The sequence below is a fragment of the Larus michahellis genome, chromosome Z (genome assembly GCF_964199755.1).
Source record: "Larus michahellis chromosome Z, bLarMic1.1, whole genome shotgun sequence".
NCBI lineage: Eukaryota > Metazoa > Chordata > Aves > Charadriiformes > Laridae > Larus > Larus michahellis.
The window spans coordinates 46,471,968-46,489,956 of record NC_133930.1 but is presented as its reverse complement, the minus strand read 5'-3'; the positions used below and the strand labels follow the sequence as shown (position 1 = coordinate 46,489,956).

At 41.8% G+C, this 17,989-nt stretch overlaps 1 protein-coding gene across 3 annotated transcripts in view; it reads left to right on the top strand.

The window, feature by feature from the left end:
- Window positions 1–17,167, top strand: part of CNTNAP4 (contactin associated protein family member 4) — a 249,043-nt gene extending 231,876 nt beyond the window's left edge. For 2 of the 3 annotated variants that reach the window (XM_074570147.1, XM_074570145.1), the window contains 4 exons: window positions 389–476; window positions 5,707–5,925; window positions 6,296–6,367; window positions 16,835–17,167. In XM_074570147.1, coding sequence (XP_074426248.1) covers window positions 389–476; window positions 5,707–5,925; window positions 6,296–6,367; window positions 16,835–17,028 — 573 coding nt within the window. In that variant the 3' untranslated portion in view covers window positions 17,029–17,167. The remainder of the gene's footprint in view (window positions 1–388; window positions 477–5,706; window positions 5,926–6,295; window positions 6,368–16,834) is intronic. The other variant, XM_074570146.1, reaches the window with a different exon arrangement.
- The last annotated feature ends 822 nt before the right edge of the window (window positions 17,168–17,989 follow it).

Genomic DNA, 17,989 nt, shown 5'->3' with positions numbered 1-17,989 from the left:
TTAATCATGCATTGGTACAAGGTTTGAAGGCAATTTGTAGTTGTTCTAGAGGTACCATGGGGGGCAGAGCATTTACAGTATAATATTTTATCTTTATGAACTAAGTGTTGAGTGCCTTTTTTAATGAAAAGATCCTTTTTCATGTTTTTGAAGGTTTGCCATTTTTATTCATCTTATAGATGAAAGAGGAGGCATTAGCCAAATCAATAAGACAAATAAAGGCTTATTAAGTGGGATACTTACTTCCTGATTAGTTTTTATGCTATAGCTAACAAATGCTTTCCTCAGGTCCTTTTATTTTTACCCTTGATCTTATCTGCTTTTTTTTTGCAAACTTTAACTAATTTTTCCATTATTCTACTTTGTTCTTTACCGCATCATTCTGCAGGTTAACCAGAATGAAAGAATGAATTTTATTCTGTCTTCAGGCACAGAATTCAATGCAATCAAGTCTCTCACACTTGGCAAGATTTTAGGTAAGTGGAACACCACAGGGTTTTCTAGAACATAGATCAAAATATCATCATGGCACATAAAAATTAATAACACTAATCTCATTGAAAGACATTTGTTGTCTTGGATTTAATTAGACACTTGTCACAATCAAGGCAGAAGCTTCAGTCTTGTTGAAATATAATCATGGGTAAGTACTTCCTGAAAAATTATCAAGTGGGTTCCATTAAAAATAATTTCATACTTCTCTCTCATTTTGCAATCAAGCATTATAAAACACCACTTTTTTTCCACTCAGGAAAAAATAAATTACTGTGAAATCATACACAAAGACCACAGAATGCTATTAATCATGTACCGTATTTGAAAAACTTTCTGTGATTAGATTTCAATGTAAACAGTTAGGGATAAGATAATGTAAGGAAAAACTTTGTTGGAGTTACTTTTTAAAAACAAGTTAAGCTACGACAAAATATTTTTCTGGTAATAATTCATCAAAAGCTGTCTGTTTCTTTGTAGTAATGATCAAAATAGAATTTACCAATCTACAGTTACCATTTTGTCAATTTTGTTAAAATAAAATAGCCTGAACTAAAATTCTCAAAATCTTATTATTTTCATATTCATCACATTGGAAAAACTCAACGATAGAGGAAGATGTGGTGCTGGTGAAAAATTAAAGCATATTTCTCTTTCCTCTAAAGTGATTTAAAGTGGGTATTGCTACATACTCATATCAAGTAAAGGTCCATTTGTGCATTCCTCCTCTACTGGTACTTCTTGTCACAAAAATATGAAAACAGAGTTGGTGGAGTTCATGATATATATAGTAACTAAGGCTACACTGACCATTTTGTAGTTAGACTGATTGTTTTCACCCTTCCACAAGTGGTCTTGGGCGAAGTGTAGAATAAATAGGTTTACTAAACTATGGATTATTGGAAAAGATTATATCTAAATTTATAGATCTTAAATGTTTATAATTTTATATGGCACACAGATTATCACCATTAGTGAAATCAACTCTGTTTATTTTTAATGAACGCAATTTTTAACAGAAATTATGCACCATGTTCCAAAACAACACCTGGGAAATGAACTGCCTCCCTCTCTAACTCTTTAGTCCTTGAACATTTAGCCAGTAAACTGCCTGTAAAGGAGTGACGGTTTGCCATTCTTTAAAAATCTAAGTAAGCTAAAGTGTTAACAAAGGCTTTTTGTAGAAATAAATTCATAGAACCGTGGTATGTGACACAGAAGAAATTAAGTTTTCATCGCAATTTAGTTTAGATGATATATTACTTTATCTTGCTCCCCCAAGCTTATAGGAACTATTTACATGTTTTATATAATACCTACCCTAAACCAGAAGATTGAAGAAATCTTTTCTTCACATTCAGTTGTATGTGGTTTAATTTAGAAGAATTTCATTACTATGTATGTCAGGTGCACCTCCAGGATTCATATATCTACTTTTTGTACAGGTACTTTTCGTACTGTACCTTTAGGAATAACATAACACTTTTGGTAAATAAATGTTTCTGACATTGTAGTAGACTCAGAAACACTGTCCTGGCTATTTTCATAGTTATGGTAACCAAATGCTAAGTAGCTTAAAATGTATTAAGCAATGAAACTGAAAATTATATTTAAATACTTTTTAAAAAGTCATAATTATTGTTTAGTTCTGATTGTCTGGAAGAGTCTCAGTGACATATTTTTTGGTAATTTATCTCCTCCTGGTCACTTCAATCTGAATCACAAATAAATGTCAGTAAAATAATGTTGCATTTCTTCATATTAAAAAAAAAAACCCACAACAAACTAACAGCATAGCGGCATTTATGTGGTCATGTTATCCACAGTGGAAAAAACCCCCAAAACCCACCATGATTAAACCAAAATCAGTGAGTGTATACATGTAATTAGTTTTAACTATAATAAGCATTGTCAATGCAAAAAGCCTGGCCATCATAAAATTTTCATACCAACACAGGTTTGTTGTATAATTGTGAGATTTTGTGGCAGTCCATTCCAAGCACATTGTTAGTACCTCCAGCTGGTAATTTAACAGTGAAAGTCAAATACACATTAGTTTTTTCTACTGAGTAGATACATACAATCATATAATAGCTCGAGTTGGAAGGGACCCGTAAGGATCATGGAGTCCAACTCCCTGCTCCTCCCAGGACTACCTAACACTAAACCATGAGACTAAGAGCATCGTCCAGATGCTCCTTGAACTCTGACAGACTTGGTGACATGGCCACTTCCATGGGCAGCCTGTTCCAGTGACCAACCACCCTTTCAGTGAAGAACCTTTTCCTAATGTCCAATCTGAACTTCCCCTGACACAGCTTCTTGCCACTTCCTCGTGTCCTATTGCTGGTTACCAGAGACAGAAGATCAGCATCTCTCCCTCCTCTGCCCTCCTTGAGGAAGCTGTAGGCTGTGATGAGGTCACCTCTCAGCCTCCTCTTCTTCAAGCCAAGCAAATCAAATGACCTCAGCCGCTCCTCATAAGTCTTGACCTTGAGACCTTTCACCATCTTGGTCGCCCTCCTCTGGACACACTTTAATAGTTTCATGTCCTTCTTGTATTGAGGCACCCCAAAATGCACACAATACTCAAGGTGAGGCTTCACCAGTGCAGTGTAGAGTGGGGCAATCACCTGCCTCAACTGGCTAGCTATGCTGTGCTTGAGGGTTCGCAGGACATGGTTGGCCCTTTTGGCTGCCAGGGCATACTGTTGACTCACATTCAACTCACCATCAACCCAAACCCCCAGATCTCTTTCTGGGGGGCTGCTCTCCAGTCTTTCATCCCTCGTTTGTACATATAACCAGGATTACCCCATCCAAGGTGGAGAATCCGGCACTTGCTCTTGTTAAATTTCATAGGGTTGATGATTGCCCAGCTCTCTAGTCTATCTAGATCTCTCTGTAGGGCCTCTCTACCCTCCAGGGAGTTCACAGCTCCTCCTCATTATTGATTACTGATTAAATTATTGGCAAATTTCCTTAATGTACATTTGATTCCTGTGTCAAGGTCATTCATAAAAACATTAAAGCACAGTGGCCCTAAAATTGAGCCCTGGAGAACCCCACTGGTGACTGGCCACCAGCCTGATGCATCCCCATTTACTATAACACTTTGAGCCCAACCCGTCACACATCAGTCAATAGTTCACCCAACATATTATGGACTTGTCTAATTTTGAAACAAGATAAGATTGTCCAGGAATATGAAAAATCTTGAAGTCTTCAACATCATAAAGGCAGAAAGATCAAAGCTAGTCTTTTGATTCAAGAGATTGATCTTAAACTGTTCTGCTAGGAGCTGGACCTCTGCTGACTTTCAGTACTACTTCACAGAGGAAAGATGGTTGAAGCAGAATTTAAGAAAGAGGGTTATAGAGTTTGTGTTTTGCTTTTGTGGTTTTTTGTTTTGTTTTGTTTTGTTTTTTGAAGTAGGCAATATAGGTGGAGTAATTTTGTCTTCGACGAAAAAATTTGAGTACACTTAGCAAATGAATCGCTGTAAAGATAAAGAATTTATAACTGCAGTTTACTACAAAATACAGTCTCCAGTAAACAACTTGTGGTTTTTTGTGTGTGTGTCATTTTCAGTCAGCTTAAGCACTAAACTTAAGCACTAAATTTAGCACTGACTTAAGCACTAAAGTGGAAAAGGGTTTTTCTTCCCTAAATCTTATCACTTCTACAAGCAAGATTGCCTGACCTAATAAAAAATTTTACTTTATCCCAGCAGTAGTTTGTAATTAATAACTCAAGTGAACTCTAAGGATTTTCAATACGTGATTTCCTTTCATATTATACACATACAATGTTAATGAAATGGTTTTTATAGGAAACTAGAAAATAATAGAAAACACTTAACTCTTGAGGTTTTCAATCCTGCTTATAAATATAGATATATATTCTATCACAAAGGGGTTTGGACATTTTTTTCTTGCCACCTCAGGTGTGTCTTTTTCTTAAGAGATCCAGGTCTAGTAGATCCTTCAGTGCAGTAAGACAATCATCAGATGCAGTGTATGATACAGAAAGTACAAAGGCAGTTAAACATCTGACACTTTATGTAATCCACCAGTGTAGGTGAGCGGGCTTTTGGCTGACATCAATCTAATAGTATATCATCGCAAAAAAAAGAGAGTAGTTGAGGAAAATGCTGTTGTGTTACTTTGCAACATTCTACCAAAACACATTAGCCCAGTTTTCACTATTAACCTAATTGTATTGTGGAGTGCATTGTACAATGGTATTTAAAATTGCTATGGTAGCCATTGTACAGATCACAAGTTCATTCATGAGTTTAGAATAAGTAGGAGGTGGAAATGAATGAGACAAAATTCCCATTGAATTAGCACAGAAGTTGAAAACTTACTTCCCTTAAGAGTCCTCTTTGAATAATTAGTACTTCCAGAGCTTTTGTTTAAATTATAACTGTCAAAGTAAATAAACTGTTTTCCATCTCCAAAGTAGTGCATTACTGAGCATTACCTGGTGAATAAATAGAGAGCTCTGACAGGGTACATATATTCAGAAAGGCAGCTCAAAAGAAAATAGGTAGTCGGGGGCTGGGGTGTTTCGTTTGTGGGTTTTTTTTCCTTAGTGGGAAAGATAATGGTATCATGTTTCAAATGTATAGTAAATTGGAACAACATTCATTTTTTAGAACTCCACAGAAAATATCTTGACGGATTTCCAGGGTCTGAGGTCTTCAGAGAGCTTTGTTTTGACAGACTTGATGATGATGGGATGGAGTAGATATATGAATCTGTTGAAATAATATGATCTAATAATGTTCATATTTATGAGAAGAAATCTAATAAAATATGTATTTTTCATGAATGCATGCATCATTCTTATCTTTATGCAGAATGAAAGTGTTGCATTTTAATTTAAATACTTCAGTTACATTTGAATCTTTTTGGTTTGAAACTTGCTATAGTAAGTTAAAAGCATTTTCCTCAACAGACTAGCAACTGTCATCTGTTAAACAATAAAAAAGGCTGAATGTATCTGACTGTCTTTAATGAAAAGACAGACAAGAAAGTGATTCAGTGAATCTACATATGTTCCTGTAACTCAAATATACTCAGAGGAACACAGGCTAATTATTCATTTATTCTTCTGTCACCAGGTTAATTATTCATTTATTCTTCTGTCACTTCTTTTTTTTTACATTTGCACTATGATTAATTGTGTTCTGTTCCTTTGGATTAACAGAAAACAGTGATATAGATGAGGAGACTATGAAGGCAAACTCTCAGGGGTTTATTGGATGTCTCTCTTCAGTGCAGTTCAACCACATTGCTCCTTTGAAGGCTGCGCTGCACCACAGCAGCTCAGCCCCCATCATTGTAAAGGGACGCTTCACTGAATCCAACTGTGGTACTTTAACTGGAGCTGACTCAACATCAAGTGAAACAACTCATTCATTTGCAGGTAAGCATATGGTTATCACTTGTTCTGATCTCTGAAGCAAAATCTAGAGTACTCATGACCTGAATCACAACTGTCTTATTTGTTTGTTTGTTTTTTTCCACGTGAGTTAACATCTCAGGAGTAGTTTCAAAAATAATTCTCTTTTATGTGTACTTACTTCCTTTTCTCTAGCTTTTCTCTTTTCCTTTAATTGTTTACATTTTTTCTCTTTATCTCTACAAAGTATCATCTACATCACTGTTCTTCTTTGCATGCTTACGGACCCATGCTACTGCCACTGTACGATACTGTACATGAGCTGTAACCATGTGAGGACTTCTTGAAAACCCTTCTTCTATTTGTCTGTCACTTTCTTTTTTTCCTGCTGCAGATTACTCTGGACCAATAGATGAGGGAGAGCCCTTAGCTAATGCAATCAGAAGCGATTCTGCAATTATCGGAGGTAATAGGGACTATAACAATTCTACAGGAACCTTTTTTTCTCATAACTGTGAGTCTTTCAGTGTTGAAGTGAAGCCAGTTTACTTTTGTGTGTATAAGGAAACTAGTAAAAAGGCTTCATTTTATTATAAGTGGTAGATAAAAATCAAGCATTATTTTAAAATGCAATCAATGTCTCTCATATTTTCATATTGCATATATTTATGCCATCAGTGTTTCTATATATTGGAACATTCTGCTGAAGCAAAAGATACCGAGAACAGGCTTCCAACCTGCCTAATGCTAGTGTTTAGGACTTAAAAAAGGACTTGGATATGTTGTGATAAATAGCATATAATTAAGAAAGAAAAATCATTGCTCCTTGACTGTGTCAAAAAAATATTACTTTTTGCTACATAGTCAAGTAGAAAATCTTCTTTAATTGATCTGAGCAACACGAATTTTTCATGAGAAAATGGCATCTAACTGCTTGAATCAATCCTTTGACAGATTAAGGCAAGTTTCATTCTGGTTCCACATTTGAAAAGCAATGTACTTTTAGACAGACTATCATTTGCATTGATTAAGACCTTAAAATAAAATGCATGTTTAATTAATAAGTCAAGATGGATCTTAAGCCAAGATCCTTCTCTGTTGTAGTGGGTAAGCCTATGAGTTCTGTCTCTTTAGCATGAATGAAAGGTACTCAAGTGAGCCTTAATAGGGATTGGGGACCCACAGGAGAATTTCAATTCCTGTCATCAGTAATGTGTCAGTTGCGATTTTTTCTTTCAAGGAATAGTATTGTCTCCTGTGACAATCTTCCCCTGTGACAATATCTGGTGGTATTTCTTCTCTTGGAAGGAGGTTAGGGAAGGAAACTTGTTTTCACTCATGAAGATGGTATTTTAGCAGTATAATTCACTGTTTCAATTTCCATTAGTTACTTCAACAGAAAGAGGGCAGGGGGACGGAAAGGTCATGCCCTTCATCTTTTAAATTCTGAATAGGTTTCCTTTCTAAGGGTTTTAAAAGCCTCAGCAGAGAAATGACATAGTGGGACTTAGCACAATAAAGGTGCCATGGCTTCTCACTGAGGTTAAAAGCATCTAGGTCTATGGAAGGTGGAGGTAAGGTAAGAACCTGCAGGCATCTGTGTGTCTGCCATTTAAATAATGGTAGCTGCTATGGTCAGTGCCAGCCAACAGCATGCTGCATGGTCAGTGACCTTTAACACTGTAGTGCTAAAGATACTAAAATAAGAGGTAATAAAACCTATAAGCTTCCTTGCTTGTAAAGTGATACTTAGGTCTGCATATTTTTATACACACAAACTTTGAGAATTTTACCACTGAATTCGGTGAGGTCAGAATTTAAAAATGTGGTTTATGAATTCTTCTGCATGTCTAATTTTGTCCAAAATTACTTTGTTGTTCAAAAGATGAATATTATTTTACATAAGTATCTGTACATAGAGATCATTTTGTGTACTAGGTAATTTGGTGTGGGTGGGGATTTTTAGGTATACTAACAACAAAATAATTTTTGAACTTCAAGCTCCAATAGTAACAGAATTTTTAAGATAATAATAATCTCACAATTCTGTTATTAAAAACATTTGAGAATATGCATTCACAATTTTCTAGTGCTTAACTATGGTTGTTTAAAACTCAAAATAAAGCAAGCTGTACAACACTCAGTAAAAGTTTAATGTAAGTACCCTTAAATGAGTATAATTGGGAATTGTACCAATTCATCTACCTCAGACAAGGCAAGTTTGTAGACAAGCCCTTACAGGAGGCAGGTACTGTGACTATGAAACAAAGGAATGACTGTTCTGTTTAATCTAAATAAGAACAAGATTTACTCCAGTTATAGAATCTATTCCAGAGAAGAAGATACCACACAGAAAAGTGTATATTGCTACCATTAAGAATGGCTGCTTATATTTGAGAATGAAAAAGTTACAATTCTGTATGGTCTGTTTTTATTTACACCTCTAAGGGACTATGTATTTTTATTTTTCTTGCAGTAGTGGCCAAGTTATGCAGCAGATTATTCCTTCATCTAGTACAGCTGAGCCACTGCATTACAACTGTTTCCCATACTGTTTAGTGCTTTTTTCCTCCACACAACCTAGTCTTCGACAAGCACTTTCTGCTTCCCCTCTGTCCTGGTTCCGGTGGGGTTAGGGTTAACTTTTCCTGGTATTCCATGCCATGTGAGCCACGCCCACCCTGAGCTGCCGGGGGAGGGGGCAGGAAATTGCTGCTTAAAAGCGGGCTGGGGCGTCCGGGGTCCGGCAGGTCGGCGAGCGGCGGGGAGCGGCGGTTCCGTAATCGCGTTTGTATATTCCCCTGTCCGTGTTGTTGTTGTTGTTTGCATGTTCCCTTTGCTGTTCTGTTAAACTGCCTTTGTCCCAACCCAAGAGTCTTGCCTTTTCTTACGATCCTTCCTGTATTAGGAAGGCACGTGCGAGCGGCACGTGGTTCTTTGTTGCCATCTGAGGCTAAACCACGACAGTCCTTTTTGGCGCCCAACGTGGGGCTTGAAGGGTTGAGATAACGACAGAATCCAACTAGGACGTGGAAAAAATGGTTTTGGTTTTTTTTTCTTCTTGTATGCATTTATTTTATTAGGTAAGTAGTCACTGGTCATCATGTTGCTTGGTTTGTTCTCATGGCTGTGTTACATAAATTCCTATATGGCTTATGTACTCCCTGCGATGCTGTTTACCATGTCTGGAAGAGGGATGAGAATTATCATTCTGCTGTCCTGTGCGATATCTGTTTATGATATGATAACATCACTGTTCAGACGGTTATTTTGGGGTGTTTATGTGGTTTTGTTGTCCTGTCCGTACATTGGACACCGTCTCTCAGAATTTGTTAATAATTTCCCCAGCCCTTTTGCCTCCCTTTTCTCCTTCGGGTCAGGTATGACAGCTTTTGAGAATCTTCAATATCCTTGGGATACTCAAACTAGTGTGTTCCTAGTGCTATGTCTCCTGAATACGTTCCAGGTCTTGTTTAGGGTTAAGCGACTATTTAAGACTACCACCCGGAGATCTGCTCTGAGGCTGGATAGTCAGGGGTGGCATGGCATGTGGGAGAGCATGGGCAGGTACCTAGAGAACTACTCGCCTCCAATGGTCTGGGACTTCACCCCTGAACAATTACAGGACCCTGATAAAGTGGTAGAATATTTGAAGGGAAAATGTTGTGGCTATTCTAGAGAGGCACAACTCACCGCGCTGTGCTGGGCCCTGGCCAGTATCTACCAGGCACTGCTCAGAATTATGCAGCACCCTCAAGGGGAAGAGATGGAAACCAGACCGGCGGCCCCTGCGGCTGCTGCAGCCCCTGCGGCGGCCCCTGCGGCAGACACTGCGGCTACTGCAACCCCCGTGGTAGCCACTGCCACTGAACCAGAGAACCAACCCGTGCCGGTATCAGTTGCCCCCATACAGAAGAAGAAGTACACAAAGAAATCAGTTCGCTTAGTAAGAGATGATGATGAACCAGGGCCATCACGAGAGCAGGAGGAAGAGGCAGAACCAGAGATAATCACTCGATCCCTATCCTTGAGTGAGCTGCGGGATATGCGAAAAGATTTCAGCCGACTTTCAGGCGAGCACATTGTCACCTGGCTGCTCCGGTGCTGGGATAATGGGGCCAGTAGCCTGGAATTAGAGGGTAGGGAGGCCAGGCAGCTGGGATCCCTGTCTAGGGAAGGCGGCATTGACAAGGCAATTGGGAAGAAGACCCAAGCCCTCAGCCTCTGGAAACGACTCCTGTTAGGCGTGAGGGAGAGGTACCCCTTCAGTGAGGATGTTGTATGTCAGCCAAGCAAGTGGACTACCATGGAAAGAGGTATCCAGTACCTGAGAGAATTAGCCATGCGGGAGATGATTTATTATGACTTGGACAATGCCGACTTACCCACAGACCCTGATGAGGTGCGATGCACAAGGCCCATGTGGCGGAAGTTTGTACGGAGCGCACCATCGTCATATGCCAACTCCCTGGCAGTAATGGAATGGAAAGGTGAAGAGGGACCAACGGTGGATGAGGTAGCTGGCCGGCTCCGGCGATATGAAGAAAGTCTCTCTTCCCCCCTTGTCTCAGCTGTGGAGAAACTGTCGCGGAAGGTCCAGCAACTTGAAGAGAATATGTTCTACTCCCCACCTGCACGGGCCAGCATCTCAGCTATTAGAAGCAGGCATTTCCCCACTCAAGAGAGAGAGTACAGAGGGTACACACCACGAGGCACCCTGTGGTTCTACCTGCGGGACCACGGAGAGGACATGAGGAAGTGGGATGGACGACCTATTTCGATCCTGCGGACACGGGTACAGGAGTTGCAAGGAAGGGCAACCACAAAAGGGGATCCCTCCAGGAAAAGTGCCGCCCCAGTTTCCAGTGGGCCGTTCCCCAGACAAAGCAGAAGGCCTGATCTTGCTTCTGATCCTCTTGAAGGAACTTCCAAGTCATTTCTGCAAGAAGTGAGTAATGGATACTATGACGAGTATTAGGGGGGCCCTGCCTCCGGCCAGGTGGAGGAAAGGGACAACCGGGTTTATTGGACGGTGTGGATTCGATGGCCTGGCACATCAGACCCACAGGAGTATAAGGCTCTAGTGGACACGGGTGCGCAGTGTACTTTAATACCATCAAGCTATAGAGGGGCAGAACCCATTTGTATTTCTGGGGTGACAGGGGGATCCCAAGAGTTGACTGTACTGGAGGCAGAAGTGAGCCTAACTGGGAATGAGTGGCAAAAGCATCCCATTGTGACTGGCCCAGAGGCTCCATGCATCCTTGGTATAGATTACCTCAGGAGAGGGTATTTTAAGGACCCAAAAGGGTACCGCTGGGCCTTTGGCATAGCTGCTTTGGAGACAGAGGAAGTTAAACAGTTGTCTGCCTTGCCTGGTCTCTGGGAGGATTCTTCTGTTGTGGGGTTGTTGAGGGTCAAAGAACAACAGGTGCCGATTGCTACCACAACGGTGCATCGGCGGCAGTATCGCACTAACCGAGACTCTCTGATTCCCATCCATGAGCTGATTCGTCAACTAGAGGTTCAAGGAGTGATCAGCAAGACTCGCTCACCCTTTAACAGTCCCATATGGCCGGTGCGAAAATCTAATGGAGAGTATCGTGGTCTGAATGAAGTCACGCCACCGCTGAGTGCTGCCGTGCCGGACATGCTAGAACTCCAGTACGAACTGGAGTCCAAGGCAGCCAAGTGGTATGCCACGATTGATATAGCGAATGCATTCTTCTCAATCCCTTTGGCAGCAGAGTGCAGGCCACAGTTTGCTTTCACTTGGAGGGGCGTCCAATACACCTGGAATCGACTGCCCCAGGGGTGGAAACACAGCCCCACCATTTGCCATGGACTGATCCAGACTGCACTGGAACAGGGTGAAGCTCCAGAACATCTGCAGTACATTGATGACATCATTGTATGGGGAAACACAGCAGAAGAAGTTTTTGAGAAAGGGAGTAAAATAGTCCAAATCCTTCTGAACGCTGGTTTTGCTATAAAGCGAAGTAAGGTCAAGGGACCTGCGCAGGAGATCCAGTTTTTAGGAATAAAATGGCAAGATGGACGCCGTCAGATTCCAATGGATGTGATCAACAAAATAGCAGCTATGTCTCCACCAACTAGTAAAAAGGAAACACAGGCTTTCTTAGGTATTGTGGGTTTTTGGAGAATGCATATCCCAGATTACAGTCAAATTGTAAGCCCTCTGTATCAAGTAACCCGGAAGAAGAATGATTTTAAATGGGGTCCTGAGCAACGACAAGCTTTTGAACAAATCAAACAGGAAATAGTCCATGCAGTGGCCCTGGGGCCAGTCCGGGCAGGACAAGATGTTAAAAATGTGCTCTACACCGCAGCCGGGGAGAACGGCCCTACCTGGAGCCTCTGGCAGAAAGCACCAGGGGAGACTCGAGGTCGACCCCTAGGGTTTTGGAGTCGTGGATACAGAGGATCCGAAGCCCGCTACACTCCAACAGAAAAAGAGATATTGGCAGCATATGAAGGGGTTCGAGCTGCTTCGGAAGTAGTTGGCACAGAAGCACAGCTCCTCTTAGCACCTCGATTGCCGGTGCTCGGTTGGATGTTCAAAGAAAGGGTCCCCACCACACATCATGCAACCGATGCTACATGGAGTAAGTGGATTGCACTGATCACGCAGCGAACTCGAATGGGAAACCCCAGTCGCCCAGGAATTCTGGAAGTGATCATGGACTGGCCAGAAGGCAAGGATTTCGGAATGTCACCAGAGGAGGAGGTGACGCGTGCAGAAGAGGCCCCACCATATAATAAACTGCCAGAAAATGAGAAGAAATATGCCCTGTTCACGGATGGGTCCTGCTGGATTGTGGGAAAGCATCGAAAGTGGAAGGCTGCTGTGTGGAGTCCTACACGACAAGCTGCAGAAGCCAGTGAAAGACAAGGTGAATCGAGACAGTTTGCAGAGGTGAAGGCTATTCAGCTGGCTTTGGACATTGCTGAGCGAGAAAAATGGCCAGTACTTTATCTCTACACTGACTCATGGATGGTGGCAAATGCTCTGTGGGGGTGGTTACAGCAGTGGAAGCAGGGCAACTGGCAGCGCAGAGGCAAACCCATCTGGGCTGCTGAACTGTGGAAAGATATTGCTGCCCGGATAGAGAATCTGGTTGTGAAAGTACGCCATGTAGATGCCCACGTACCGAAGAATCGGGCCACGGAGGAACATCAGAACAACCAGCAGGTGGATCGGGCCGCTAGGATTGAAGTGGCTCAAGTGGATCTGGACTGGCAACGTAAGGGTGAACTATTCATAGCTCGGTGGGCCCATGACTCCTCAGGCCATCAAGGGAGAGATGCGACATATAGATGGGCTCGTGACCGAGGGGTGGACTTGACCATGGACACTATTGCACAGGTCATCCATGAATGTGAGACATGCGCTGCGATCAAACAAGCCAAGCGTTTGAAGCCTCTTTGGTATGGAGGGCGATGGCTGAAATACAAATATGGGGAGGCCTGGCAGATTGATTATATCACACTGCCACAAACCCGTCAAGGCAAGCGCTATGTGCTCACAATGGTGGAAGCAACCACTGGATGGCTGGAAACATACCCTGTGCCCCATGCCACTGCCCGGAACACTATCCTGGGCCTTGAAAAGCAAGTCCTGTGGCGACATGGTACCCCAGAGAGAATTGAGTCGGACAACGGGACTCATTTCCGAAACAGCCTCATAGACACCTGGGCCAAAGAGCATGGTATCGAGTGGGTGTATCACATCCCCTATCACGCACCAGCCTCTGGGAAGATAGAACGATACAATGGACTGTTAAAAACTACACTGAGAGCAATGGGTGGTGGGACTTTCAAACACTGGGATACACATTTAGCAAAAGCTACCTGGCTAGTTAACACCAGGGGATCTAACAATCGGGCTGGCCCTGCCCAATCAAAACTTCCACGTACCGTAGAAGGGGATAAAGTCCCCGTAGTGCATATGAAGAATATGCTAGGGAAGACAGTCTGGGTTAGTCCTGCCTCAGGCAAAGGCAAACCCATCCGTGGGATCGCTTTTGCCCAAGGACCTGGGTGCACTTGGTGGGTGATGCGGCAGGATGGGGAAGTCCGATGTGTACCTCATGGGGATCTGATTTTGGGCGAGAATAGCCAATGAATCAGATTGTGTGCTGTTAATTGATAAGTAACACTGTCACTGTATGTCCTCATTGCTATAATTGATATCAGTTGTACTACAAGTAAGGCACAGGGATGATGGGATAAGAACTGATCTCAGCAGCTGGCGCCCAGCAGTTTCCTCAAGATCTACATCTTCAGCCCACGGACTGCGTGCATGAGCCACACCAGGTGCACCAGTCACAAGCTCAGAAAAATACAGCATGCAACAGACCAGCACCACCCAGCATCTCACCTGCCCTGAGAGACTGTTCTAACAAATGGAGCCCAAAGCCGTGGATTAAAAGAACTCAACGGACACTTTGGAGGGATGACCCATAAACTAAGGGCATTATATGTGTGTGTATATATATATATATATATAACAGGGGAAAGTGGTGGCAATTCATTGGAACCTGCTGGGCATGGCATAGATGGTATGGAATAAGGGATGGATAATGTCCTGGTTCCGGTGGGGTTAGGGTTAACTTTTCCTGGTATTCCATGCCATGTGAGCCATGCCCACCCTGAGCTGCCGGGGGAGGGGGCAGGAAGTTGCTGCTTAAAAGCGGGCTGGGGCGTCCGGGGTCCGGCCGGTCGGCGAGCGGCGGGGAGCGGCGGTTCCGTAATCGCGTTTGTATATTCCCCTGTCCGTGTTGTTGTTGTTGTTTGCATGTTCCCTTTGCTGTTCTGTTAAACTGCCTTTGTCCCAACCCAAGAGTCTTGCCTTTTCTTACGATCCTTCCTGTATTAGGAAGGCACGTGCGAGCGGCATGTGGTTCTTTGTTGCCATCTGAGGCTAAACCACGACATATATTTGAGAATGAAAAAGTTACAATTCTGTATGGTCTGTTTTTATTTACACCTCTAAGGGACTATGTATTTTTATTTTTCTTGCATTAGTGGCCAAGTTATGCAGCAGATTATTCCTTCATCTAGTACAGCTGAGCCACTGCATTACAACTGTTTCCCATACTGTTTAGTGCTTTTTTCCTCCACACAACCTAGTCTTCGACAAGCACTTTCTGCTTCCCCTCTGTTTCATTTCTCCTCAAATTCCTTTCCTGCCCAGCCTCTGACTCATGAACTAGAGGGCCAGAGACCATCATGAGAGGATGAATGAGGAAGACAGGAGATGAGCTGGAAGTCTATAAGGTCATGCTTATCTCTGTGGGAAGTATCTCTTTCCTTACTGTTCCTGATCTGCTGCGCTAGGAGCAGCATGCCCGGGTAACAGTTCTATAAATCTTAATTAGTTGCCTTTAAAACTAAGTGCCCATTCCATTTAGTCTCTTATGTGTTAGTTATGTGGCACATATGGTACCTGATGAGTCCTCTACATAAAGCTTATGCTCCTGCCCCTTTTCTTTTGAACTGATCAGCTAGAACACCATAATGCAGGTGGCTGTATTGATGATGATGTTACCCTATCACATAGGGCTGTTAAAGCTGTTGGAAAAGGAAGTTTGCTCACTACCACCTGTGCAGGCAGGGACCTTTACTTATAACACAAGGCCACGTAGCCAAGTAAAGCAAAAACACACCTGTGATGTCAGAATAATTGCCACAAATGGGAAGGCAAGGCAAGGCAAGGCAAGAAGTCAAACCTATATTATTTCACTCTGAACATGAAGTAAGCCTTGACTTTAGTATTTTAGTATTTTAGTATTTTAACCATTGTCTATTCATTAAAATGATGCAGTTACAGAAATGTGAGCCCTAGCTAATGTAGATCATGAAAACCTCTTCAACCCATTATTATGTACCAAAGGCAGCGAAACAGAGTTGGGATTTTCTTTGATGAGACAGAATAAACATTAGAATTTCTGTCCCATTTGACCTGACAACAGGTGGCTATATACACACTGGTCAGTTTCCACTGAAGTCCCTATGATGAACCGTTTTACATTTTCTTTTATAAATTCTCCTCATTAACAGCATTGTTTAGTCAGAACCAGTCATCTGTGATTCTATGATCTGTGGTTTGAAGTAATTTGTATGGAGTATTGGATATGAATGGGACTAATTCTGTGAATGGGACTGCAAAGGGTCTGAGGGTTGGACTTTGTGGTGTACACAGGGAGAGCTGGTAGAGGACTTGGTTTGGAATTCCAGATTAATACTTTTGTCCTCAGCTGTTCTGCTCTGCTTTTGCTCTCCAGACTCCTTCCCCAGACCTGGAGCAGTGATAGGAGAGCTGATAGGAAGGTGAAAGCTGATGATGGGACATGTGTCCTCTTCCTTGATGGTGGCATGTGGCATGAGAAGGGGTCCTCAACTACATGAGTGACTGAGAAAAGGGAAAGTACTTTGCCCAGTATTCATAGGAGTTCGGGAAAACCAGAAAGTCATAGTAGTCCCCTTTGTGCCCTTCCATTGTCTAGCAGGAAAGTCCCTGAAGAACAACGCCTCAGATCTTCAGTGGCTTGAGTTCCAAGCCTGGCAGAGAGCTTGGGGCTGATGGTGCAGGAGGAAAAGACACCCTTGCATCTACAGTACCCTAAGGCCCCTACTGGTCTTTCATTCAAAACTTTCAAAAATGATACTATTCTATGGAATAATTTTTAATTTTTTTTATTACTAGTGTGCAAAATTTCAGAACAATCACCATGAAGCTTATACTACAATGCTTCTTCTGATTTGAAAGCAGCTATGGCTTCTTATTTCTCGGGCTTCCCTGTAACTCCCTCCATTATGTGATGGAGTCATTTCTTCTTTGTTCTACTCTCTGTCACATGAGTTACTTGTCTATCCTTTCTTCTGACTTTTTTCTGTTTTCTTCTCCTAGGTGTGATAGCAGTCCTGATATTCATCCTACTTTGCATCACTGCCGTAGCCGTACAAGTTTATAAAAAAAAAGGCATATACTCAAAAAATGAGGCAAAAGGATCTGAAAATGAAGACAGTGCTGAATCTGCACTGAAAAGTGAGCTCAGCATGCAAAACACAGCCAATGAAAATCAAAAGGAATACTTCTTCTGATTGGCGTTGATGGTTTAATTTAATATAATAATGTGACAGTCTGACTTTCTTGCTAAGCTGGGGGCTCTCAATGGACAAAAAAAGCTCTTGCCATCTACAGTAAATGCAACAGATTTGAGACTTATGATACTTCATATGCTCAGTCTCAGTGATTGCTATAGGGGGGCTCTTTAAATTACATGCATTCCTTAGCTATTATACCGTAAATGCATTTTATGTAACAGTGAATTAGATATTGTAACCAATTTCATTGTTGGTAGTTTCCGACTGTTCTGATGTGATCTTCTACAGCTGAAGTTTAACGTACATACTAAATATGATTTTTGAATGGGAAAATTGCTAAGAAATTATTCCTAACCTTTTATTTAAAATCTGATTCTGGAATTTTGTTCAAAGTGAAAGGTGGGTTCTAATACTTTCTGTTACTGAAGAAATTCTACTGTGTTGCATTATCGTGATCCCTCTTACTTCCTCAAACTGAAAATGTCTTCTGAACTGCTGTTGGCTGGTGTCAGCATGTGCTTGTGAGCCATGGAGTTTTGTGTCCAAAACAAACGGTACTTCTTTCCCCTGGGATGTGACCAATGTCATCACTATCCCTTCTTTTTGGCAAGCCTAGCAGGACTTAGAACTGAAGGGTGCACAATGTGTTGGAATGCTGTAAAATCACTTTTGCAGTAGGTTTTCACTTATGGTCAAGTGACGGCACCACAAGATTCATGAGCATTCTAGGCATTTTAAATAAAATTGGGATCACAAAAGCCAAGAAGGTTGCTTGGAAAGATCAAGTAAAATATTAGCAATAGTTAAATTATCATGAGTAAAAACACCAAAGATGATCAAGGTTATTGTCCCTGGAAATTAGTAATGCTTCTTCTGCCTGGAAATTAGTAATGCTTCTTCTGTCAAGAAGTAATGCTCTATGCACTGTCTAGGAAGTATTGTATCTATCATCTGCTAC